At 37.1% G+C, this 27,432-nt stretch overlaps 2 protein-coding genes across 3 annotated transcripts; both read left to right on the top strand.

Annotated features, from left to right (window-relative positions):
* The first annotated feature begins 231 nt into the window (after positions 1–231).
* Positions 232–4,452, top strand: LOC131771839 (uromodulin). 2 transcript variants are annotated; one of them, XM_059087698.2, is made up of 5 exons: positions 232–441; positions 2,262–2,527; positions 2,682–2,799; positions 3,535–3,660; positions 3,994–4,452. In XM_059087698.2, the coding sequence occupies exons 1-5, from the start codon at positions 372–374 to the stop codon at positions 4,362–4,364; spliced, it is 951 nt and encodes a 316-aa protein (XP_058943681.2). In that variant the 5' UTR covers positions 232–371; the 3' UTR covers positions 4,365–4,452. The 2 variants fall into 2 exon arrangements, with proteins under 2 accessions (XP_058943681.2, XP_058943682.2); XM_059087699.2 differs by lacking the exon at positions 232–441 and adding an exon at positions 1,677–1,803.
* A 9,230-nt stretch (positions 4,453–13,682) lies between these two features.
* Positions 13,683–19,511, top strand: LOC131799252 (uromodulin-like). Its single transcript, XM_066166905.1, has 6 exons — positions 13,683–13,774; positions 15,174–15,439; positions 15,606–15,723; positions 16,062–16,184; positions 16,486–16,605; positions 18,289–19,511. Exons 1-6 carry the CDS (start codon positions 13,705–13,707, stop codon positions 18,669–18,671), a joined length of 1,080 nt encoding a protein of 359 aa, XP_066023002.1. The 5' UTR covers positions 13,683–13,704; the 3' UTR covers positions 18,672–19,511.
* Positions 19,512–27,432: the final 7,921 nt, after the last annotated feature.

Here is a 27,432-nt window from a genome sequence, read left to right on the forward strand (position 1 = left end):
TTTCGCCTGTCGGTCTTTAGCTTTCCTAAAGGATTTGTCTTCGCTTTCGGTGTTAATAGCGCAATTCCATAAATTTGGCAATTGTAGAGTTGAATTTTTTTTGGAAATCGAGTAATGTTTCCACAACTTTTTTGTTCGCATACATTATTAAAACGGGAAATGAAAATAAACATATTCTGTATCTCATTAAAGTTATTAGGTTAAATCTGACGGGTGCTAAGATATCGACTTACTGCCATTTAACATGTAATCCGTCGTAGAAACATTCGCTTTGACTCGCTAAAAACACTGCTAAGTGCTTAAAGTGTTTAACTCAGACTTTGTGTTTTACTTGGAACATAAATATAGAAGCCTGACATCAAGGAGTGAGAATGGAGAGTTCTGTTTTGCTCGTTTTCGTGAGTTGGACTGTGCTGTTGATCCATTTGACGTATGGCGAAGGTGAGGAACAAACTTGACTCAATTTTTTTTCCAGTGTATTTATCTGTAGTTGATACTCAATTTTCGAAGCAATCGGTCTACAAAATTGCGAGTATATAAACGAGTTGATGGAGTTCATTATGAGTTATCCAGAAAAATTTCGAATCCCGAATAAATTCACTTTATTCGATTTGTTAATGACGGAATGTTTTCAGGCCCGTTTTTTGTTTTTAAGTGAAATTTGTCATTTCCCATTCAAAAAAAATTTAAAAACAAGAAACAAAACAAACCTGACAAGTTAGGATTAGTAACAAAGGCAACTTAAGATTAACTTCATGACGGTCAACTATATTTATTTTGTCACGATCACCATTGAAGACCTCGCACGATAATGTCGTAAATTTCATTGTAGTTTGAAACACTGAATCTTGATGGATTTGTTCATTAAGTCACGCATAGACATAGATTTGTTGCCGCTCTTTAACGAAATCGAAAACTGTTTTTGCATAAGACACCGGGCTAATGGCGGAATTTAGTCGTAGATAGAATTTACAGCATCATACATTTGTTAAGCTGGAACAAAGGATATATCCATCACGAGATGTTGATCAGCTAAAATTTCTGATTAAGGGGAAGTTCTTGAGTCAAAAACTTTAAGAATACGTTTTGAAGGGAGTACCTTAAAATTTAATAAATAACCCTAATTGTAAATTTTCCCGGCTTCGATCAATATAAACTTTCTTTACTCTATTTATGAAACTGCAACGTCACGCTCGTCGAGATCTGCCATTCATTCAAAAGACTGATGTGTCAGAAGCCATAACTTCTTTCTTTAAATCTTCTCAATGCTCCAATAACAAATTTTCAACAAAAGAAAAAGGATAAATTACCGATTTAATTTGTTCATCAATTCACCCAAAGGAAACTGTGACATTTAACGGGTGGTATTAAGGTTATCAATATGTAGTAGCCATTATGGGCTAAAAATTGACAATTTGACAATTGCTTATATGATAGTAATGCGAAATTTGATGTACTTTTAATATTGCTTTTGCTTATAACAATGGAAATAAGAATATTCTATCCTCATGTCGTGTCAAAAACATCTTAACCCGAAGATCAATCTACTACGTGAAGGATGACAACAATGGCTGTTTGCAATGCAAATCCACATCAATTTCCTCTTTCTCATGACAATCCGTCGAGGAAACCTTTGCAGGCACGTTTATTCCTCTCAAAACTCTCAATATTGATGAAAAAAAAGGTATGCTTGAAGAGAATTAATGGTATACTTTTCGTGACGGCTTTCGACCTAGCTCCCTCTCATCATAAAGTATTCCAAAATTGAAGAAGTAACTAAAGATGCTTGTGAAGCAGCAGCAGGTGATAGACCAACGCACGATTTGTCGCCATGACTAGGATCTAATGATTTTCTATTCGTGCCATTTTCCTCTATCACGGGTAACATATCACTTTTTTAGATCATCGCTCTCATTACATCGGAAAGGATTTTCAAAGGTTTCCAATGTTTCCAAAGGGTCTTCCAATTGTTTCCAATGTGTTATCATTGGGGAGTTTAGGCTACCGTGACGGCGAAATTAAAAAGGGAAATGAAATGCAATTATCTTAAATAATTCCCTCAGCTGAAAAAGAGAAGGCATGCTCGGTGCCTCTTCTTTGCCTAATGCATATGTATGCAAATTAAGGTCATGCTCTTGCATTGCAATAAAATGACTGCGAAATTAAGAATCTTAAGGCAAACTTGCCCATTTCATGTAAACCTGTTGTTTTATCATTGCCTTTTTATGGTAACTTTCTTCCCTCCAATTGTTTTATTTCAGAACGTCATCGCACTCTGCTGTTTCCCGATAACTTCTTTTTTGCTGAAAGACGGTTTGCAAACCACACTATCGATACAAAAAAAGTTAAGGACTTGGATCACTGTGAGCTTTTCTGCTACATGAACGACAAATGCGTTAGTGCTAACTTCAAAAAAGAGCCAGAGGCTGAAGGAATGGCTCATGTTTGCGAATTGAATGACGCAACTCATCTGGATTATGATACTGACCTGATAACTGATGTCAATTTTTATCATCGCGGCTCTGAGGTGAGTTACGACTAAAATTTACCTTCTTGAATTGACGCCTTATATTCGATAGAATTATACGTGATCACCGACGTGTTCAGAAACTTTTATCCCTTTATTCACTTATCGTAGATCTTTCTCCTGCTGTTTCACTTTCTCTTTTCTACCTTTTCAGAACGCCTGCGGTAAGAATTCACGGTGCCGAAATAATGCAATTTGTGAGTCCGGTTTCACATTCAAGGGATATCGATGCTTGTGCCCTTCTGGATTCGAGGGAGAAAATTGTGAAAAAGGTTAGTTTCAAAAGATGCGAGAAATAGCAAAATATTGCCTTGAATATGTTGAATTTTAGAGACATTTGGTCGTCGAGTGAGTATCTTACTCCCAGGCTGGCCTTTCACGACTGGTAGCGAAGAAACGTAGTGGCTTTTGGTGAGTGATCTAAACCTAGACGTAACCATGGCAAAAAAACTTTAGGGGCCTTCTTTTCGAACCAAAGGAGCGGACAAAGGAAGCACTCCCTGTAACTTGTAAATTGAACAATGTTGCACGGTTGAGTAATTTGTCGAAACTGAAATGTCAGTTAAAAATGTTACGAGCTGTTATACTAGTATTGCCTGGTTAGTGGTCATCCGTATAGTTTTGGTTTTTCTAAATAAGAAATTAATTACAATCTATCTCATAAAATGAGAAATTACAAACATTAATGCACTTGAGTCTATACGACATTTCTCCGGTCAATTATTAAGATTTCAATTAAAACACACTTCTGTATTCTTATTCCTAATCTCTGATGCTATCTTTCGGTTTGGAAATGGATCAACTGCATATGCATGTGTTTGGAACACATTTTAGGGACTGACTCCTAGTTTTACTTTTTAATAAAGCATTACTGGGCACGTTGACACCCGCAAAGGCGAGCATCGGCAAAAATCAATCTCCGAATTATTTGTGAAATATTTTGTTAACTATTTGATGTAAAAGATAATGAGACTGACATATTACCAATGCCTTGCTGTTGTTTCTAGATGTTGACGAGTGTGCTTCAAATGACAATAAATGTGCTAAGGGTGCTGCCATTTGTAAAAATACGGTAGGATCATACAATTGCACCTGTAAGTTTGGATATTACTGGGATGGCACTGGATGCAAAGGTTTGTTGATTTCATTTTTCTCACTATGTAAGTTTAGTTCTAGGATAGGAAATGCAACGTCTTCTGGCCTGATACCTGCATCTAGATGTCTATCTCTCTGTCTGCACGTTTGCCTGACAATTTCTCTTCACTCATACTGAAATGCCTGGCAAGTGACAGGCGCCATGGTTTGAGGTGAAATCCCTTTTTTTCCAGAGAGGTGATATCAAATCAGCTTATATGAAAACAACGGTCAATACATAGTTAATTTTTTTTAAAGACTAATTTTTTCTATTTGTTCTAAGTCGAAAAATTGACTATATTATAAGATTAATTCGATTTTTTACCATTTAGCCGATGTATGCCAACTCCACACTGTTCTACACGATGATGATAGAGACGTAAGCCACCACGACCTGTATAAAACAGAATGTGACCAAAATCTCAACGCTGATTGGTATCGTTTCCTGGACATTCCAGGAATAACAATGCCGACTGAGTGTCCACACGATAACACGTGCGGTACGACATTTCCAGGCTGGTTGAATGGAGATCATCCTACAGTGGATGAGGGAGAAGTAAAAGGGACCGTCTGCTTCTCCAAGGGCTCAAACCGGTGCTGTGAGGAAACAAGTTTCATTAGGGTGAAGAACTGCAGTTCCTTTTACGTCTACTACTTGGTACCGACCAAATGCCCCTATCGTTACTGTTTCACATATAACTGAACATCATAAAACTGTTGAATGTTGAAGATGAAGCTTAATTTGTTGCGGGTATTTAAAGATTTTGTAGTGTTTGATATCTATGAGGTCATCTAGGAGCAATAAAAACTTACCAACATTTCTTTTTAGTGAGCTTGAAGTCCGAAGACTTGCTAAAGTAATAATTATATGGTATTCAGCGTGGATGTTACCAGAATGCTGTTTAAAGAGATATTTCAAAATGTTGAGGTGGAGGCCAACTCGATATACGCACAGCTAAAAGCGGGAACCAAATCTTACATAACATAGCATGCAGACAAAACTCGTGCACGGAAAAAGGGTTTAATTACAACTGTTTCGGGTTTACCACTGAGGTAAATGTGTTTTACCCGAAAATTATGAATAAATGACAAGGCAAAAACGACCAAGAAATATTTCGAGTCCAAAACTTTGTTTATCTAAGGCTACTGTCCAAAAATAGGGTGCCAAATAAGGTCGTCCTGCGCGCGCTGCTTTTTAAAGATATTCCTAAAGGTTCCTGAGAAAATCTATTTTAAAGTGGGACAATAGAAATAATTTCGGTTGTTGTCACGCGCCGACACATTATAGAGGAAATATTGCAAATTTCGTTAAAGTTTGGAAATCCAACATATTTTATCAATTTATTTAAGCAGAGCGAGGTAACTCGCGTGAAATATACCTCGAGTTTTTAGGCTCCAAAGAAATTTAGAGTTTTCACACCTCATTCAAGCGCGTGTCGACGCGGTCATGCCGCCGACCAATGAAATACAAAATCGAAGCCTCTTGCACACAAATTAAATGAAATCCGAAATTGATTGGTAAAAACAGAAGGAAAAGTGGGCAAAGGGTTAGGGTTAAGGAAAAAGAAAACTTAACTATTTTAGATATAATTTTCGTAACTCGTGAAAATGCGAGATTAAGATTGTGAATTTTTAGCTTTTCGCAATACCTGATTTTTCATGATGCGTTGTAAGGAAGAGTTAAATCAGTAACATCCTAACCTGTTCCCTGCCATCCAAGGTATACTTTATTACTAACTTACCGTCACATAAGGGAAAAGAGAAAGCCTTTAGGAGAAAAGCCAGGGTCTTCTTTTCAACAACGTTCAATGTGCAGCACCGGCTCAAAAGAACACTCTTCTCGTGTAAAGATTTTTTTCGGTAGTTATATCGTAACATCAATTGCATAAGTATTGGGGACAAGTGTGGGCAATTATGGTAATGAATAGCCGGGTGAAAAGATGGTTGCCAGCGACGAGATGCTGTCAGGCTTTCCTGACAGCTTTTTGGATCGGATTTGTCAGAGAAGAGAGTCTGAGTCCTTTTGTGGTGTACATTATATTTGTAAGAGAGAGTCGTGGGGCAGATCATAGATAGCTAAGGGAAAGATACGATTACTCTGACAACTTATTATCTCATCTATTTTTCTCTCTTGAATAGCATCAGCAGTCTTTATATTTGTTTTGTGCGCATCAACATCAACATTGATGTTGATGTATCCTTTTACTTAATTCGTCGTTATGAGTGGTGAATCAGTCCATCAACCTATAAACTCGACAGTAACTTTCTCTTTTATAATAATAATCTTGCAAAAGAGATGTTTGGTGTATTTTTTAATCAGTGGGGCTCCTTAGGGTTCTTTTCACCTGGATCAGACTGAATGACGCTTTAATCTATAATACTCAAATTCTGAGCCAATCATAGCCCTCACAAGGAACAAAATCTCATAAAAAATGCATGTTCTCGTACTTTCGTAATATCAAAAGCGGCTAAAAGAACCTCAGAAGCTTTTCGGAAGTCACCAGCTATGTCTGAACGGAATTACTCAAGTTAGTTTTCAACATGGTGTTTTCGAACAGATTTTATTTCTTCCTAGTCTTATCTTTCTTGATACGGAAGGAGAAAGTGAGTTGAAGTTTCATTCATTTGAGCTGAGTTCTAGTTGCTAATGTGCAACTTAAGTTTTATTTTCTTGATTGTCACTTCATTCCTTAGGTGAAGTGTTTATTCTTTAAGAGACTTGAACTTAGCCTACACACCTTTAAGATAATTTTTGAAGAATATGGATTTCACGGAAACAGTCCTTTGACATTTTGACTTATGGTTCAAAATAATAGCAACGCAGCTTCACTCCTTAGTATTGTCAGATAATTATCACTCTCAAAAGCTATAAGACCAAACAAACACATGGTCAGTAAAACTGCTTCTGGCTAGGGAATTGTACCCTTATTCCCGACAATCTATTTACATTTTGGTCTTCCTCTCATCTGGATATTTTGGATGGATTACCTTCATCATGCCAACATGGACCCCAGATAATTTAATCATAATTCACACTGCTATTTCGGTTATCCCTCTAAGAGATATTACAAAAGGTTGTAGTACAGAGTTAGTAGGGGACTCATCTTTTGAAAAAGCCATGAAGTAACATCCATAAAACTGAAGGTAATCAAAGAGCACACTCTTCACTCAGGGCTTACAGGAAGGAAATCTTTCTATAAACTTGACCATTCCTCGACTGTCTAAGAGATAATAACAGGTAAAAGCCACCTAAAAATGCTGTGAATTCCAAATTGTACCTTGTAAAAGAGTTGTAATACTAACAAAGGTCTTTATTAAGAATTCATTGCGCAAACAGACGTGCAACAATTTACATGAAGAAATAATGATTAATTACAATTAAAAAGACATCTATTGATAAACACTGATTTAAAACGACTTGTCTGGACCTTAGGTAGAATATAATTATGCGACCTACTTCTCAACTGCCGTGTCCTCTGGGGAGGTAAAAGATCCCTCAAGGCAGTGTTCGTGGAAGAGATCCTTCGCCATAATTTCATATCTCTATCATGACGAATATCCAAGATACTATGCTGCTTTAAGCAGTAACCTAACTTATAACACCTGGCAAAGAGCTTATCAATAGTACTTAAATATTTACTATAAAAAGCACACCCCCAGACCTCAATAGCATACGTAAAAACAGAAAGGATCAAACTTTGAAAAAGTAAGTCCAAATTCTCCTTAGAGTATCCATAATATTTACATATTCTTAAAATGTACAACCTACTGCTAGCCTTACTCAGTAAATAATCAATATGAGTATCCTAATTAACTGGCACTTGCTCAAAGGTAACACCCAATAATTTCAGCTTATCTTTCCTCCCTATAATCTCAAGTGGTTCAGGAGGTGTCTTGGTAGTTCTACCTCGTAAAAGAAGTTCCCATGTTTTCGTCAGATTGACTTTCATGCGGTTCTTCTCAGACCATTCAATAAAGGATAAGACCTTCGTTTGAGATTCATCCAAGCCTACATTCGACTCAATCGGCAAACTAACAGTTATGTCATCAGCAAATTTAACTAGAAGATTCTTATCAGTGTTAACAGCTTTAATATCGTTAATAAAAATAGAAAATAGGACCGGCCCCAGGACTGTACCTTGGGGAACGCCCCTGTTTATAGAAACATATTCAGTACTGTATAGTTGTCCCTAGTTGTATAGTCAATAATGAATTATTGATCGGTTATCAGTGAAACCTTAAAAGTGGACCTAATTTAATGCATTAGAAATGTTTCCTTTCTCGAAATAATTTTCGTTTTCATTTATTACGACCTCCTCCTAAAGACAGACTACTGCACAAGTTTTTTGCCCAAATCTTAATTTCCCTTGAAAAAGAAAATTGCTTCTTTCCCCGTCAAGATATGAAGTTGTGAGCTATAAACTCACGTAAACTCAAATGGTGCTGATCGTATTATCTTCAATTTTTCATAGACCTATGTCGTAAACTGGAATTTACATCATCTCTTGCTTTCCATGGTAAACGGCTCATAAATCACATTATAAGAACCGTAGAATCCCTTGTGCAAGACTCCTGCTCCACTCTATGCTACATGGAACCCAACTGCGTCAGCTACAACGAGGTAGTGGTTAGCAGCCCTCCGTCAATCACTAAATGTGAACTGAATAATTCCACACACAATGAACATCCCCAAGATCTCAAGCCCTGGCCAAACTACAGCTATGGAGGAACAATGGTCAGTGCATTCTTAAGCAAGTGACGCTTTCCTTTCTTTAGTTTCCCTTTGTACTGTTAATTAATAAATTCTCCAACGGCTCTCCGTTGAACTCTTCAACGGCTCTCCGTCCGTCACTTAGTGCGAGCTGAATAATTCCACACACAGTAAACATCCTCAAGACGTCAGACTCTCAGTGAACTACAGAGGAACAATGGTCAGTGCATTCTTAACCGATTTAGCCTTTTTGATATAATTTTTTTACAGTATATTTCCACTTTTCAAGTTATTCACATGGTTGTTCATTGGCTGACCATTTTCCTGTAATCATCATAGATTACATTTCAACTATAATTTTAAATTATCGTAACCATTTGCTCCTCTCATTTGCATATTTTTGCGCTCAACCTCTCTTACCACACTTGTTAGAACACTTGTGGACAAACTCCTTGTCAACACGATGGGACTTGTCAGACTGGATTTACAGACAAAGGGTATAGATGTGTTTGCCCAAAAGGATACGAAGGCAGCAATTGTGAGATAATTAATGGTACGTAAAAACGCTTTTACTCCATGAAAAACTTTAAATGAAAACAAATTTTGTTTATCTATTGATTATTCAAGCCCCTTCCAAAAGACCCTTTTTATCCCTCTCTGTCTCTCTGCATTGTAAGTCTGTTTGTCTTCCTTTTATTCCCGGCAGCAGGCGTCTAGCCATCTAACTTGTCATCCCATTCGTATTTTTTTGTGTAGAAAATCAAGAATTCCAACACAAATCTACTGATATTTTTTTTTCCAGCCATGGGATGGATACAGATGACGCCGTCCACAGTTTGCTTCGGAGCTAAAGATGATTCGTATGGGATCTTTAGAACAGCCATTTCAGGTAACATCACTACATTCAAATTAACATACCAACATGGTCATGTCATGAAGCGGACCCAAGCTATCAGTCCAAGTGGGGTTGCCTTTGGCCTCCTCTCATTCCTAACTCAATGGCCACTTTGATAACTAACAAAAACCGTTATCTTCTTCTGCCTACTAACGTTTTACAGCTTTCCTTAGGCCACAACCGAATCGCCAGAACTGCTCTTCGATAACTTTTCTTCACCGCTGATGGTGGAGTCGAACCAAGAATTCCAAATCTGGTACAGTGAAGACTTATTCAGATGGGACGATTCTAATAACGGATTGGCACGAACATGTGTTGCGGTGTATGGTCTGTATGTTTGATTAGCGGTGATCGCGTTGCCCAACGTTGTTTCGGAACTTTTGCAAAACTTCATATATATTTCATAGGAAGTAGGAAAATAATCTATTGAGAAAGAAACGAATTCCAGCTCATTTAAACTAAAAACAATAATCAATTCATCAACTGAAGGCAATCAAAGAGCTCCCTCCTTCCAAAGAAATTTCTTAGGGTTAACTCAATTTTGCTCTTGTATAAACTGAACCATTACCCGACTGCTTGAGCGATAGTAACAAGTAAAAGCCACCTCAAAATGCTGTAAATCAAATGCTGGTCTAAAGGTCTAAATTCTAGCACCTCCAGGGCATTGTGTTTTGTTATCAGGGGAGAAAAAATTCTCAACGGACCTGTCAATCTTTACCAAGTATGAACGAGCAAACTGCCAGTAAATTCTGTTTGTGAGTAACCCCGAGAGGAACTGGTATCTCATGCAGGGAAATTAGAAATACTCCTAAAAACGGGATGAAATTTAGCAGGGTGGGTAACACGCCAATCAGTAAAGTTAATCAACATTTCACCTTTTGTACGAGGCAAACAGAGACCAAACTCAACTGGGATTCTGAAAGGGAAGGATCAAAATTCCCTAATTATTGGGTTTTTTTGCACCACTATATATTTCGAACGGCAACTTTTTCCTAAGGGAATTGCATCCACAGTTCATTGGGGAGGGAGGCCTTTGATTAAACCTTCGGAATGGTTACGTCACTAAAACTATTAACTCAACAAAAATTATCTTGAAAGGAAGTCTGTTAAACCAATAGGTCCAAACGATAGTGACGGAAAATTTCAGGTAACGTATAATTAATGGTAACGTAAAATTGTACGACAACGACGGGCAATGCTTTTTCTTTAGGAAGGGTTCCGGTGCGAACGTGTGGAAGACAAATGCTTCCGTTTCCTTTAAAGATTAAAAATAACTTCAGCGGAATATCTCAACCCATGCCCTGATTGTAACTGCCTGTCTCCTCTCTCTGTCTTGATCAGGGCGAATGTTGACTGTAGTATGTTCTGTTATTTTTTTTCTATGGGTTAACTGTGTAGATATTAAGCAAATATTGGATGAGGTTTAGCATGATATCATGAATCATCAGAAGTGAAGTCTGAGTGATCTGCTGAAACCTAATGCTGAGGTAGATAACACAGAATTGAAGCTTGATACCTCATGATATTATACGAAAACCGAATTCAACAATTGTTTTATTACTCATGTGTTTAAGTAAACAGCAAAAGAAAACACTTCTTTCTGAGTTTGCAAAAGGATGTTAACACAGCGCGGGCGGAGGAATGGGTAACTAGGCAGTCTTTGAACGCGACATGATAAATGAAATATCTGCTGCAAATGTTTGCTGCAGATATCTGATTGAATGCTCTCGACCGATCAGATTTTTCATTGTAAGTCTAATGTATAACAAATGTAGTTAAACGTCAGGAAATTCTTCTCCTTTTGATATCGATGTTACTCTCCATGGATTACGGATGGAAGAAAAAGAGAGGTCGTCCTTAAAAATGGAAAAGCTTAGCAACATCATGGATGGAGAAGACCGGAAATATATTTCCAAGGCTTTATTATGTATCTTGAAAGAAAATTGAAACATGGAAATAAATCGCTATGGCAAACAAATCTCTAAGCACCTTCGAAAAAAAAATATTGGGCAAACTTAGATTAAGTTTAAAATAAAAAAGTTTCCAAACGCTCGATATCGCTAAGTACCTTACGTAGTGTCTACAAGACATAGATTTTATTTAAATGACACCTTATAAAATTTAATGTTTAGATCTCGCTTGCTATGGCTATTTTATTCACCTGGTTAGTCTTATCATTATTACTATTATAAACACTATAATTGCTACTTTCAATACATTTAAATTAGTATTTGTCAACCCACATACAACACCAGTACATAAATCACCTTGACAAGGATTACAAGAACTTTTTCCCGAGCGGTCTCATAGCCAGCGGAGGATCACCAGTGATCGGCTTTTATTGGAACTCCTGCCTTAATACAAGGTCTATTTTTTTTTAAAGTGGGTGTACATTATCAGGTACAAAACAGACGTTTTAACTCTTTCGTTCCCACGAGTGGCCAAAGAGTTTCCCCTAACAATACCGACCTAGTTCCTTTGGGTATATAATTTTCCATCTAAAAAGGATAAACAGAAAGTTTTAGCTTCACATTCCTCAGAGACTTCCACCAAATAGTACTCGCTGGCCTTCCCAGGCAACTGAAACTTCTTGACTACTAGTCCCAGTGCTACTGAACATGCAGTCTTGGAAGATAAGGGAATGGATCGGTGGTATGACGTCTTCATACCCATGAAAACATACAGCATCTGAAAAAAAAAAAAACAAAACCAGAGAAATGAATGAAATTAATAGAGCAAAGCACGATCTATATACGAGTGACCATAGTGATTTTAATGCCCCTTCGAACGGGTTTGGAAAGCGGTAATTTTCACAGGAGAAAATCCTTCCTCTAAATTAATCAATAACCATTTAATACGATAATTGGCGTGTGAATATCAAGATCAACCATGCAATACGTCTTGAGCCGATAACAAAAGAAAACTTAGGCTCTGAACTACTGAGAGAGGTATTGTTTTAACTTCCAGTTGAGTGAGGTATTGTAAGGAATTGTAACTGCTAGTTGAGAGAGGTATTGTAAGGTATTGTAACCTCCAGTTGAGAGAGGAACTATAAGTCCCAAGAACTCAATACAAAGACCCTTACCCGAGTTTGAGCCCCGACTGTTTGCCATGAAGTCCAACCATTTGGCCTCCATTTCTCTCACACCTTAATCACTCCTTCATCCCTGCACCTTAGTTCAAAGCGCTGTTTGTCAGGATCAGCTTAACGACACTGACAAAACAGAGGGCATCAGTAAGATCATGACGTAAACCTGAAAGGTAAGTGAGCAGTTTACATCAATGTTAATGGCAACAAACAATATATTTTTGAGGAGAGGGACGATAAAAATTCAAAAACTTATCAGCTGGGATTGTTAATCAGATCCTGGTTGCTTTAAAAGAGGATAATGCCGTCCAAATACTGAAACGTGATAGGATAACGATTTATGTGTTGGACATTGCTAAAAACTTTGAAAAAACAGAAGTTTGATGTGCATCAAATTCTCGTGACCAGTATTACAAAAATAAAGCAAAGGATTTAGGAGAAATGCTATTCTGATAAAGCGGTGCAAAAAATCAGCATACAGCTGTAGATGCTATGACACAAATGACACTTCTAACAACACTTTTCAAAGCTTTCCCTTTTTTAATCCATCTTGTATTATTGACACAACATGCAAAGGCAGTCATTCGTTGCCTAGTGGATTTAGGGAATTTTCAGTTTTTTAGGGACACGGCCTGTTTCGAGGAGAGTCTCGGTAAGTTCTGTCTATAAAGCCAATTGGAGCTGATGATCAATTCTCAGAAACGTCTAGAGGAGGGAGATTTGATAAATCCTAAACTGCCTTAATCAAAACTAAGGACTTCCAACAGGAACATGGAATCATCTATCAATTACACGTCTACTAAAATAGACTCGTAATTAGAAGATATATTTATTGCATGAGCAAAGTTGCCGGACGTTTTATATTAATAAAACGACCGTTCAAGAAAGATATTTTATCTTTCTGAAGAGAAAAAAAGAAAAATACTCTGAATATATTTATTGATCCTATGAATTTTGAATGTGATGAAAAAATATCTAAATGAGCTAAAGGCCAGGTGTCTGCTTACCCTGCTGGGGGTAGAATATTTTCACCTGTCATTTATTTGACTTTCCAGAGGATGTGTTTACAGCGTAACTCGCAGTAAAAATTGCGACATCATATATATCTGCTAAAATCAAATGGCATTCCCTCAGTCCTGAATCTTTCTATCGAGCGAAACAAAATCGTCAAAGATATTCTAAGTCGCAAAATTTATGATTGTATTCGTTATTTTATTTACCTCAATACCCTTATCAGGCGAGAAATGACAACTGCCAACTTTGTTGACTTTAGCTTCATAAAATGCCACTTTTCATTAAAACAGGTTGAATTAAACCGCCTAATAAATGACCGTTGTCTTGGAGTAAGCATGGACTTTTCTGCGCTTTTCATGATTGTATCCTACATTCCATTTATGACTTACTTAACGTTTGGTAAAGGTGAGTTGCAAACTGGGATTCATATATTCTGAGATTCATTTATGGTTGTATCTTCTTTCATTTGTCTGTTAAATCGATTTCACTGGTCTAAAGCTGTCGCCGCACTCGGCTTAATAATTAGCATGTCGGTAAGATATAGGTTAACGCTTTGTCGTCAACCTAAATCCGAACCCTGTACATGTGTTCACCTTCCATCGATGATTTATCAAAATAGGCATTTCACAAAAAATGTATTTTGGGAAAATTTTTGCGGTATCCCATTCCGAAGAAAATTAAAAATTAGTCACAAGGTAACTCGCAATGGCGATAGCTTCTAGTTATGCTTATGCTCTCCTATCAATAACATTCAATATAATTCATCAAAGTTTGGTAGAGGAGAATTTGAAGTTCTGACATTGTAGAGAAGTTGATCTTCACCACCCTTAACCAACACGAGGAATCATTTTTAAAATAAAATAATGCTGGCATATGGAATCAACGATTTACATTTTCATCGTTGTCTATTTGTTTAGAGACATAGCTTCCATATACCTACCGAAAAGTAAAAAAATGGCTTTTTTTTTGTTGGCAAAGGAAAGCTCGCGATACGAAAACGTTTAAGGATTAGGTTTGAAGATAGACTTCAACAATTTCAAAAAATAATGAGTGACCTTAAGTGGAAATGCTCTCATTAAAATTTGCACAGACGTCTCGTGCAGCTTGAAAACTTTCTTCGCTTTCAAAACTCAAGCCTCTCCGTCTGCTGTTCATGAAAAATATTAAGTTGTCTGAGTAATTATCCTTTTTCTTCCCTAATCATTGATGCTCTCATCAAAATTTTTTTCAGCGGTTAATAATAAAACGAACTGACGGTGTTTTTTTTTAGAGCTGCTAATCTGAGGGAGCTGCAGCTTGACACAAGTGGCAGCTCTCAACCATCAATAAACCATGCCAATCTCCATTGTGAACGCGTGCAGTAGCGTGATGCTAGACAACAATGGGTCATACGTCAACATGAAAAAAACCTGCTAAATTAACTACAGTTGCAGTGACCGCGAAATCGAGAAAGGCAAATAAAAACAAACTTTTAATTATCTTCAGATTATAGGACATCTTGGAAGCGAACTTTTCTCACGGCCAACGATCTCAGAAGCAAACAATTTCCTGCATTTAGATAATTTCATGTTGTCTTTGTTTTCTCCTCAAAGTCATCCCTTTGCTCATTAATAAAGTTCCCCTTTTAATGGTTTATTTTTTTAAACACGTTCTTATTCCTTTACCGTCGTGGTGTGCTTGAGATCGAAAATTTTCGCCAAGGATTTTGGTCTCAACGCTATATGTGTGTGATCATTATTTTATTTATGCCTAAAATGAAAACAATTTAAAGTTTTCTAAATATATTTTGATTGCTTTATTTTAGAGCGAAATCGTTCAATGCTGTTTCCAGATTACTTCGTCTTTGCTGACAAACGTTTGGTAAACCATATAATCGAAACTAAATACGTCAAAGACTTGGATCACTGTGAGCTTTTCTGCTACATGAACGACAACTGTGTCAGTGCTAACTTCAAAAAAGAGCCAGAGACTGGAGGAACGGCGTATGTTTGTGAATTAAATAACGCAACTCATCTTGAATATGATACTGACCTGTCGACTAATGCCGTTTTTCTCTATCGGGGTTCAAAGGTAAACTATAAACTAAAAAATTTATTAAATTCAGCAACTTGACGCTTTTCAATGAATTGTGAAAAACAACCGAAATGTGCCAAAACTTCTGTTGTTTCATTCCTCTATAAATCATTCAAGATATCCATCTCTCTTCTTGTATTATTTTTTTCTTTTTTCTTTTCAGAACGTCTGCGGCAAAAACCTTCCGTGTCAAAATAATGCAACTTGTCAGTCCGGTTTCACAATCAAGGGATATCGATGCTTGTGCCCTCCTGGATTCGAAGGAGAACATTGCGAAAAAGGTTAATTACAGAATGTGCCCTTAAGAACAAAATATTTCATAGGGTAGTTAAACCACCCCAATATATATATCACGTTTGGTCGTCGAGTGCGTATCTTAAAGGAAGGCTTCCAAGGCTGATCTTTGACGACTGATATTCGGCTACAGTTTGGAATGGTGTCCAGAGAGAGAGATACCGCTGTTATGGAAGTTTTGGTTTAGACGAAATTAAAAATTAATTTGTCACAATGATAACTAACTAAGGCTTTTTCACCTCATAAGAGTTAAAAAACGAATGTGATATCCAACTCGTGTAACCACTACCGTTGTAGAATTTTTCTTTTCTTTCGACTTTTTTAGATATTGATGAATGCCAAAAAAATACTCACGATTGTCACTTGAACGCTACTTGCCAAAACACAAATGGATCCTTTGTGTGCACCTATTCATTTGGATTTAACGGAGATGGACGGAACTGCACAGGTAAAAGCCTTTGATTGTAATTGCCTCGTTATGACTTTGAGAAATGTTAGTTTGCTTGTGTTTGTTGTTTAATCTGTACGTTCCTTCTTGGTTGATCATCTTTGCCTGACATTCTTGACCAATTCCACTTAAACGCAAGAGAACAAAATGCTGAATATCTTCGCTGACCAGCTTTCTATTTAATCAAACATAGCGACCAACAACTCTCTAACGACAACTATCGCACTCAATGTGCAAAATAAGGAAGTTTACACATGTATCATACTTCAAGAATCGTGATTGAAAGCCTGTCATTTCTCAGATATTGACGAATGTGAAAGAAATCTTTCTTGTCATGTGAATGCTAACTGTACCAACACCATTGGATCACATGTATGTACATGCCACACTGGATACGCTGGAGATGGACAAACTTGCTCAGGTGATATTAATAAGTTTCCTTCAATCCCAGCTATTCAAAGCGGGGAGTACTCTAAAACGTCCTTTGAACTCAAATTATGGTGCCGGAAGTAGTGAAACATTTATCCTAAAATGTAGTTCTACTCCATAATTCACCCTCATTAGAAAGGATGGGTTATTTTATTTTATCCTACATCTTTGGAGATTAGGTTTGCAGTATTTTCTACAGGTGTTCATTAATTATAGATTTACCAAAACATTTTTCATCCTATCATCGAACTCTGGGTTATGACGTGGTGCGCTTGATCCCCATCAGACATCGACGAGTGTTCAAAAATTAACATCTGTTATGAACACGCCTCTTGCACTAATATCCAGGGCTCCTACAGTTGCGCCTGTAATCCTAAATTAAGTTATATGACAAGTTGTTTTTAACGTTTCCTTAAATGTTCCCTGCCAATGTCTGTTCCGAAAGATACAATAAGAGGCAAGTCACGGTGCTTGTTTAAACAAAATGACGGGTCAAACTTGCCCCACTTATGCCTCTATTAGCAGTTTTTCACGCGCCTCATTTCACGATACAACAAGGGTTTTCAAAGTAAAAATTAACTTTAAAAAAGAAACTTAAAAGGTGGAAAGTCTCCAACGTAGGGATCAATTTGTTTTATAATATGTGGAAAAATCACGTAATTTTTATCGACATCAACTCGCCACGTTCCTCGAGTCGTTGTTTTTTAAAGTCATAATTTGCATCATCAAGTAATGCACACTTTATGCACGCTTTTAGCTATACCTTTGTATCCCTTCCATGATTTGTTTTAATTTTCCCAATATAAAAGGGGAAATTTGTACACTAAAATTTAGCGATTAAAAATAGAGGCCAACGTGCTCTTTAAAAAACTAAGATTATCGTAACTCTTTGCTAGGTACATCTATTGAAAAACAATATCGTGTTCTCGGAATGCAAGCGCACTTATTCGCCTGATTACGCGATTTCTGTGCGCAGTGCAGAATGCCCAGTACAATATTGGTAATCACCTTTAGACTGATAGCAAGATTCATTCCGTTTTGTTTATTTCAATACTATTTAATGGAAGAATATTTGCCCAAAATCAAGAAGCAGGCAAAGAGAATAAGGAAAACCTAGGCAAATTTGAGTCTAGCCGACGAAGCTATGAGCAGAGTATGAAGTCGAAATTGAAGATTTTGCGGGAAAAAATCCAACAACACTTAATGAAAGACTACGAGTGACTTGAACGGAAGGAAAAAAGAAATGTTGTCAGTCACTGGAAAAGGCTCGAGCAAAGCTGTACTAACCAGCAAAACTTTACAAGTCACGATGAGCGATTCAACTTCTCAATCATGTTTTTGGGCTGTTAAATCGGGCAAGGTTTCGTCAATTTAAAAAACGGTAGATTACAGTGACACTCATTTTTAACTTTATCAAACTCCTCCTCTTGAAGTTCTTTCCTTAAGGTGTCGTATATTTCAAACGTTTTCGATATTTTCTGACTGGAAAAAAAATTTGATTTAGAGCAAAAAATGGTGCGATTCGTGAATAAATCACATCAGTTAGAGCCAATCAGATTACAGGGACCATCAGTGATTTCAAAATGGGTGTTATAAATAAAGTAATTCTTTCCTTAATCTTTCTTATAAAGAAAAATATATAAAACATCGAATTAACTCAAATTCAACTTTTTAGCCGATCCGTGCTATAATTACAGAAACCTGAGCGATGCTGACAGAAAGAGCACTTACAACACACCCTACGGTAAAGAAAAATGTGACGGCGATTCCTCATCCATAATATTCGGCAAATGGTATCGTTTCGTGGGAGATGCCGGAACAAAAATGCCAACCTGGTGCGTACCGCGGTGGAAATGTGGTGCGGCCTCCTCAGGCTGGCTAAAAAGTGGTCACCCCACATTGGCAGATGGTGAGGTTTCCTCCCAGGTCTGCTTCAACCGATTTGGAGATTGTTGCAAGATATCAATAAACATTAATGTGAAAGACTGCGGATCCTACTTTATATACAAACTACAAAAGCCACCTTCTTGTTATTTGCGCTACTGCAGCACAGACTGAATGCTATAAGCAAGTCATTCTGCGCAGCGAAAGGATTCACAAATCGATTTATTGGCACGCACGTGTACATCAATGTACAGGATAACAGGGACTTAAATAATTTCACATGAGAAGTTATGACTTAAGGTAGTCAGTAGTAGTGACTGACATTCTATAACCTCGGTTGAATCATCATGAGAGTTGACTGAACAAGTGTTGTTTATCCGAGCACTGGAACAGACTCCCCCCACCCCCTCTCCCAGCTAATCAATGTCAACGACTATGGGCATTAGTGAGCTTCCAAATAATCTTAATATCATCTCTATCTATTCCAATCGATTTGCTTCACAAAGTAATTTTTAAGCACAACTTTTAGCATGGTATTTTGCTCATTAATAAACGTTTTGAACTCTTGATGTTTACTCAGGTCGTTAGAAACTAAAGCAGCTTAGGTGTGTTGTTGATAAAGACTGTAAATAATTTCTACAATTCTTAGCCACTGTGAAATCGATACTCAAACTTTCTGATGACATAGCATGGAAAAAAAGAACATTTATTAGTTTATGTAATTATGATGTATTTCTACCACAATGGTTGTGTTGTAAGCTTCGAATTCCGGAATTTTTTGAAATACGTTGTGAAAGTATACAAGGATTCGATCAGTTAGGAGTAGTAGTTTCTTTAGTCGGAAAAGACAAACTATCTAGGAAGCTCTACCAAAAGATAGCTCAGTACTGTGATATACTTCAACGATTGTATATTTTGAAGAGATTGGAGGCCGTGGTGAGTCTTTGCTGTCAGTAGAGTTACTAAGTTATAGTCTGTGGTGGGCTTAAGTGAGTTTTAAAGGACAATTATTGTACTGCCTATATGAGTTTCTCCTGAGAAAGAATTAGTACAAGTTGTTTAATAAAGTAGTTTCAAATTGTAGGAGTGTAGTATTCCTTAATCATATCTGAACAGGTGAATCTTGTAGGAGAGCTTGTTAGGTGAAATGGGTAAAATCTCAATGATGTCTACGTTAGTAGCTCTTATACAAGCCATTCTAACAAAAAAAACAAAAAACAAAACAACACCAGAAAGAGGTTCGAAATGACGACCAGTTAAAACCTAATTTAACAACCTTTTCAGGCTTATTTGTGTGTGTGTGTGATCAGTAACTGAGAAGGCGTGATCTGTCACTCTGGTTGCTTTAGTTGTAAGTGTCAGTGAGCCTAAGAAAAATAGCACGTCCAAGTAATCAGAGGTTTGCATGTCTTTGCTGCACTTTAAAAAATCTACGTTGACTTTCCTGAGGCCAAACCCTCTGGTCGCCTTCTATTCAGATTCTCTACATGTAATCAGTTTAAGGTTACATGAGACAATGGATTATCCCTCTCTGGATGTCAGTAAACAAAACCGCTTCCACTTTATCTTTTTGTTGTTGTTAAAGCTACTTTCGTTCGTGTTTTTGAAGCGCAAAGCTCATCATATTCCTTCGGGTGAACAATCGATAATCTTCGGAGGGGTTTCCGAACTTTAGGAGGTAAGAGATTGATTCATTGAGATATCTCTCTCCTTTAGTGAGACATCAACCGACACCTTTTAAATATGTTAATATTATATTGCTTTGATCGGGTAATAATCTCCACTTTTTAAATGAGCTTTCCTCTTAAATTTATCAAGTAGAATTTCTGAGAGAAACAGGTTCGTTAAAGAGAAGTGGGCGTTTGAATTCTTTGTTTATTAATTTTTTATTCATTGTTTCCTACTTGCATTTAGCAGTTAGTCTCCTTCCCCCTTCACTTCGTTCCAGTCTTTTGATTTAATGCTTTATCGTTAATTGTTCGTTTGTTTAATAATCATGCGAATTACACATTCTATCCTCTTTAGGGGTCCTTATATCTTAATGTATTTATTTTATAATTACTTATTATTTATTCTAGGTAGAGGATGCGCACGGTTTAGGAGCATGGTTAGAGAACGAATTAATATTAAACATCTATAACCAGGCTTGTTACAACGGACTTGAAGAGAAAAACGATGTGTACATCGGGAACAAGATGTTCATATCAGTGGGAATGCCCTGGTTGCGACAACTCAGAATTAAAAAAAGTAAACTTTGATCAGAATATATCATTTTTATAAACAAACAGGTTATCGCAAAGGACTGTTTGAACTTGACGATGGACAATGGAGCTCCTAAATTGGTGGGTAAAAAAAATCCCTAATATACGATTGGAAAGTGCAAGTTCAAAGAGGAAACTATCATAATGGCTTAATCAATTCGAAAACTGTAACTCTGGAAATTAAAAGGCTCGTAGCTATCACACTCAATTATAATACAAGGGGCGCAGAGATAGGGCATAGCAATAAAAGAAAAACAATTGTTTAGAATACATTTCAACTCGCTGCTTACGACTTCACTCAAAAGCAATTTTAGAACAACAACCTTCAACCCGATATCAAGAAACTTTACCAGCGTGCTTTTTTTTTTTGCTCAGCATTTTTCTCTTTCTCTGTTTCACTTTATCCGCATTTGAGAAAACTGTTAATCTAAGAGTAACTTATTCCTCCCTTTATTGTTTATTTCTACTTGAAGGTTCCTGCAGTTCACCCTCGAGAATTATAGCAGAATGTTATCACGACTATTCTCCAGAAAATGAGGACACGACTTTGCTAAGCCTTCCAGGTTGGATACCTCTCTCCCTCAATACTTCGTGGCCTGATGCTCTCCAAATTTGCCCTAAGCGTTGGCGATATCAATCAGCAGCAGAACTTTGCAACGATCCCATTCTAGCGTCGTACAACTCTTATGAAGGGGGTGCTTATGCAGCAGTCATGGGATACGATGAAAGCACTGCACAAGGCGTCCTTGACGAGACTATTACTAATGGATGGCTTGATCGCCAAACTCGAGCTGTAATTCTAGAGGTTGCTGTTTTCAATGTCAATAAAAACTTGATTAGCGTTGCCACATACTTTTACGAGACCATAGCTACTGGTGCAGCCTACACTGCAAGGAGAATTGAAACACTCGAGTTGTACAGCACTGAGTCAGGAGCTCTGATGTTTTTCTTAATTGGCCAGTTTCTGTTCATGGCAATGGTCCTCTTGTACTTCATAGCTTTATTAGTTCACCTTTATCAACAACGCGTAGGTTTCTTCAAGTCTCTTTGGAACATGGTGGATTTCTTCATGATAATTTTCTCTGTAGCCTCTGTAGCATTTTACATGATCAGAGCTAAAAGCGTTTTGAACACTATCAAATCTATTCAAGCCAATCCATATGAAATCGTGCATCTCCACACAGCCTTGGATTGGCTTAACCTAGAAAATACGTTTATTGCTGTTGCTGTTTTCATGGTGACAGTCAAGCTTCTGAATCTAATTCGTTTTAACCCACACATGATATACTTGTTTTCGTCTTTTCGGCAATCTATAAGCTATCAACTCTCGTATGTGCTCTTTTTTTATAATCCTGTTTAATGCATTTGTTGTAACAGGTATGATATTTCTCGGTGGTGTGGTATTAGAGCATTCTAGTTACCTCAATGCATTCATGTCTCAATTCGATCAAACGATCATCCCTAAGTTAGCTTAGTTTTCTTTTGCTGAAATTGTTTTTGGCTTTTCTTGGAAGCGTAGATATTATTAGATGATTTTTTTAGGTAATTGAATCTTGAGAGTAAGGCTTGAGAGAAGATATCCAACACAAAAATTATCAAACGAAATATACGACGTTTTGTCATCTTCGGATGCCATTGTAGCTTAGGTTTTGTATCATAAAAGAATCTACAGTTAAGCACATAAGGTGGGAAAATACTTAACGTGACAGAACATGTGATTACTAAGAAAATATGTTCGTCAGTTTTTCTCTAATTGAGTTTTGACTAATGACTTAAGATGTCTGATATATGACTTTCATATGTCAGGCAGTCAAGACTGCTCCTACATTTCTTTATGATGGGAAAATGGTCTTTGAGTTTCATTGGCTCCATATTGTGTTGAAATAGATGCTCGTGAGGGTAGCCGATATACTGCTCGATATATGAGATGACACAGCCACCAAGTATTTGCAATGTAAAATAAGCCTCCCCGCTTCAAAGGCATGTTTGTGACACGAAACCACCCTCCAGCCATGGGCTGAGGTGCGACAAGGCACAAGCCTGACTACCAATCCTGCAATGCAGGATATCAACCACGGTGCTCAAGACAAGCCCCTACCAGCCTCAGAGAAAAATTCCAGCTAAAGATCACTTCATTAAGAAATGTGTCCACTCCACTTGCTACAAAAAAAGTGGTAATCCTATTTCTAAAAAGTTTGCCCATTACGAAAAACTTAAAGGTCGTGCGTTGGCTAATAAATATCGTTCTCACTAATTCCTTTTCGATTGTGGATTAAAGCATGAAATGAGAAGTGTTTTGCTTTCACCGAAGCTACAATCGGCGACAAAATTGTTGACAGATTGACTTTTTCAACTTCCTATTACTTCAATTTTGTATTTAAGTGAACGTTTTCGTCCCACAACCCCCAGCCCTTCAAAAAAACAAAAACAAAAACACAATAGGGGAACAAAACAGAACAAAACAAAACAATGTTTATCATGATTTCATGAACCTTTAGCGACATACAGGAAACGAATTGCTTGCAGAAGACTGTATTGATTGAAAACTGTCTTAATGAGCCCCCGCCTTTACTATTTTTGGAATATTCAAAACAACTGTGTCTAGGTAAGCCTACCTATGCATAATTTAATTATCTTTGTAGTAACCATGTAACCATAGCCTAGGTAGTCTGGGAGAATAATATTACAGTTGGGGGTTCTCGTTCATATTCAAAAACGCACAAAATGAGTACAATACGTACACTGTGAATAAATCAGTAGTCAAGCCAACAGTTCCAAAACAAGAAATCCATCAAAAGAATAAATAACGAAAAGCTTGTGGAATCGATGCATAGCCGTAGCATACCTAAACACTCTAATATGTGCGATCGTATTCACCAACATCCTGTACCAGGTTCTCAGTCAGACTAGACAATCAAAAAGTGGGTGTACCAAGGTTAACTTGGCTTGTCAAGGAAGTCGGTGAGCCTCGCTCACCCGCTATTTCTCTTGTTTTCCATGAACAATGGCTTAAAAAAGCCTACTTTAACCGATTAGAAAGATAAAAACTCCACGAGGAGTTAAAGAAAGAGATGTATTATTCATAACAAGAAATGGTACAAACGTAAAAAATAAATTTCCTGTTACATTCAATCTAAAAAATTATTCGTACTTTTATTTGTCCATATTACCAACAATTTCCCTTCTTCAATTACTTGATTAATATTTCTCGAATATGCACTTCCATGGCCATTGCGAAAACCTGATTAAAAATTGATGTTTTGTTTTACCTTCACTGGAATCTCAGCGGGGAAATATTTCCTGTCAGTAAGAAAATTATAATGAGGCCGATTATGAACTTAAACTATAATTACGTAACATGCTTTTGCTCGGTTTGGAGTAAAGAAGAGACAAGATGAATGCTCAAAGGCTCCTACTTTTATTTAAGGTGAGAAGGCTGACGTTTGAATGTTTTCCTGTTTAGACTGTTACCTTGAGAGATAAACGTATGTTTTAACCTACAGAAAGAAAAATTCCTCAAATCTTGATTGCGGTAACTAGAAGAGGTTTAGGATACTCTAAAATTAGAAACAGGGTTTTTCTTTTCGAGATTAGGATATTCAATGAACTTTGCGCGAAATAAGTTACTTATGCTCCTAAAGCCTATGTAGACGTATTTTTCTTGCCTGGTATCAATCGCCTTTATTCAAAGGAAGTTTTATGTTACAACGAAATTATATCATGAGCATTTGCCATTACAATTGTTTTTTACTGGAACAATCGTCGTAGAATTACATACAGGGTTTCCACGCTTTATAAAGCGTTACTAATACGCTACTGACAAAATTTCATTATTGCAATCTGTCGATATGGAGATTGCAATCTGTCGATATGGAGAAAAGAGCTTTTACAATTAACTTCTCGAAGCATAATAATCCTCGTAGGATGGTCGAGCGTTCAAGCTCCAGATCAGACAAACACTCAGGATCGTAAATACAACTGGGGAGAATGCGCCACTTTTGCTATGACATCGGAAAATAGTTAGACATTCTAGTCTTCTCGGATGAGTATGATAAACCGTAGGCTCCGTCTTTAGCATTTCCTCTGTACTGGCTATCAGGAACGTTAAAGAACTCCCTTTGGAAGGGTAGGGAACGTAGCTACCGGTGTTGTGGCTTAGCCTTATCATTGTTTATACAGCCCCCCATTAAAATTAACTTTGAGCCAAACTGGGCCAGCATGTATGAATATCTCAGTAACAAATATATACGTATAAAAGCATTTTAAGAGCAAGGTTTTGTACGGACAGGTGGTTATGATGACTTTAAATCGGCTTGATGGAATAACTTACTTATTTTATATTAAAAGTGGAGTTTTTCAATAAGTGTTCTCCCTGAAAGATAAACAGAGGTTATCAACGTTTCTGTGTGTTAAATTGCAAAGATAGTAAAGGTTAGACTTGGTCCTCAAATAAACAAAGTGGTCTTTCGATTGGTCTCGAGCCCCACTTCCTCACTCCTGTATCAGTCGGTCTGCACACTCTGAGCTCGTCGACCTTTACTGATTCACACTCTGCTTCTCGTTAATTTACTTTGGGGAACAAAAGCAGTTTGACACCTTTTAAGTGTCAAACTGGAGCCACAGTGAACAAAACACAGTGTGACATAGTCCCTTCATTAGAGGCTATTCAGGCAGAGGCCCGCCAAAATATTTGTTTTTGTACAACAATCGAAATGTGAAGATGTGTAACGGCGGAAACTATAATAACCATGTACGAGGAAAAAAGGTTAAGAATAGAACACAAGTAAGAACACACCGAGACAGCATTTTATTTCAAGAATTCAAAGCTACATTTAAATAATTCCTTTAAGAAAAGAACTGTTTGCGGGAGACTGTGTTGATTAAAAACTGTTATTACAAGCCGTTTATGAACCCCCGCTATCGCTATTGTCGGTAGATGCAAAGTAACTGTCTCTAAGAAGAAGTATATATTTATAGTGTATTAACCTTAGCAGAAACCACAATGCAATATTTTGTTTAACCTGGAGGCTCCTGTTTAAAGCTAAAATTTCGCGATCTTAATACGTAATTTGTCTAATATTCCCCCAAAATAGATAATACTCTTTTTGGTCTTCTGGAATCAGTTCTTTATTCGAATATAAGCGTAATAAAAAATTTACGCAGTCTTCCTACTTCAATTACGTAACTAATATTTCTAAACATTCTTTTTCGTGGCCATTGCGAAATTGATCATAAAACTGGTTAATCGTTTTTTTCTAAAATGCAATCTCAGCGGGGAAATGAAATCTGTCGGTAAAAATTAAAATTAGGAGAGTTATGTAATCAATATCAACATAACAAAACTGCCTTTGCTCTGTTCCGGATGAAATAGCGACAAAATGAAACTTCAAAGGCCTTTAATTTTGCTACAGGTGAGCCTGCCGGCCTTTAAATATGTTTTCTTTGTACTTCTGCCATATTGAGGGATAAAACTATCTTTTAACCTTCAAAAACTATATCCTTCCGCATATAGGTTCAAGTCTTGATCGTGGTAATTAGCAGAGGCTTAGCGAGTGGAGGTATATTTTACTTGTGGGATTTTGTACCTAAGGAAACTTTGATGTCTCAGTGAAGAAAGTAGTTTACAGGGTGTTCTCGAGGTTAAGATACCTGGCTTAAATACGTATAAACCTCGCGCAGAGCTTGTTACGCAAGCTCTTAAGGCCATGAAAACGTAATTAAACGCAAGTATTTCATCTGCCAGTTAATCCATACATCGTCGAGTCTCAGGCACTGAGATTTAAAGACTCGAAAATCTTCCCCATTTTCTTTAAATTGTTCTAGAAATCACTCTCTGAATGATGCAATAACTTTGAAATGGTTATGAATTTTGCCGAGAAACACAAAACGTGTGACGTAAAGACATGTTTATCGACCAGTGAGAGTGCGAAAGCGATATCGAATATTTTTCAAACAAATGAATTTAATTTCTCTATTCTTTACTGCTGTTTTTCTCTTATTCAGCAATTTCTTCTCTTTTTCACCCTATTGAACGGTTAAGGGTATCGGTAGAAAATTTTTGACAAAACAGAATATCCCTCGGCTAAAGAATTCTTTTCAAGATGCTCAGCCTAAACCTAACTTGGTGTGAACAACAGACAGTTGTATTTGTTTTTGTGGCAATATTTTTCCCAATAGGTTTGAGTGAATCAATTGCAAAGAAAACATGAGCGCCAAAATTAGTTACTTTTCTGAGAAAACATCAAGATGTGAAATGGGGAATGGAGATAGCAGCCCACCTGGCCTCTTAATTATTCCGCGCACCATATTAACCCATTGGCAAGCATGAAAATAATGTCTTCAAGCGAGAAATGAATTAATGGTTCTAAAATAGATTTCTCACAGTTTTTGTATTGTAATTCCTTAATTTTTATAAGCTAGAGAATTCTGTGCTTAGACATGTCGTGCATATTATGTTAAGAATAAAGGCAAAGATTGACTGAAATATGCAAATTTTTTGAACGCAGAAGCCTTTGATAACTGCTTCAGTAATGCTGTTGGAGTTTCCGATTCAAGTATCATCCTTGACGGCTTCCTGAGGGCATCAAGTCATTATCAAAGAAACGGTTACATAGCCCTACCATCGTATGGACGTCTGAACGGTACCAGAGGCGATGGATGGTGCGCCGAAAAAA

This window comes from Pocillopora verrucosa, chromosome 5 (genome assembly GCF_036669915.1).
Source record: "Pocillopora verrucosa isolate sample1 chromosome 5, ASM3666991v2, whole genome shotgun sequence".
Taxonomy (NCBI): Eukaryota; Metazoa; Cnidaria; class Anthozoa; order Scleractinia; family Pocilloporidae; genus Pocillopora; species Pocillopora verrucosa.

Excerpts from the sequence above, each read along its gene's own strand:
- LOC131799252 (XM_066166905.1), top strand. The coding sequence starts at position 13,705 with ATGGACTTTTCTGCGCTTTTCATGATTGTATCCTACATTCCATTTATG. Across the intron at positions 15,724-16,061 it reads AGGAGAACATTGCGAAAAAG|ATATTGATGAATGCCAAAAA; the intron begins GTTAATTACAGA and ends CGACTTTTTTAG. Across the intron at positions 16,606-18,288 it reads AGATGGACAAACTTGCTCAG|CCGATCCGTGCTATAATTAC; the intron begins GTGATATTAATA and ends TCAACTTTTTAG.
- LOC131771839 (XM_059087698.2), top strand. The coding sequence starts at position 372 with ATGGAGAGTTCTGTTTTGCTCGTTTTCGTGAGTTGGACTGTGCTGTTG. Across the intron at positions 442-2,261 it reads CCATTTGACGTATGGCGAAG|AACGTCATCGCACTCTGCTG; the intron begins GTGAGGAACAAA and ends GTTTTATTTCAG. Across the intron at positions 3,661-3,993 it reads GGATGGCACTGGATGCAAAG|CCGATGTATGCCAACTCCAC; the intron begins GTTTGTTGATTT and ends TTTACCATTTAG.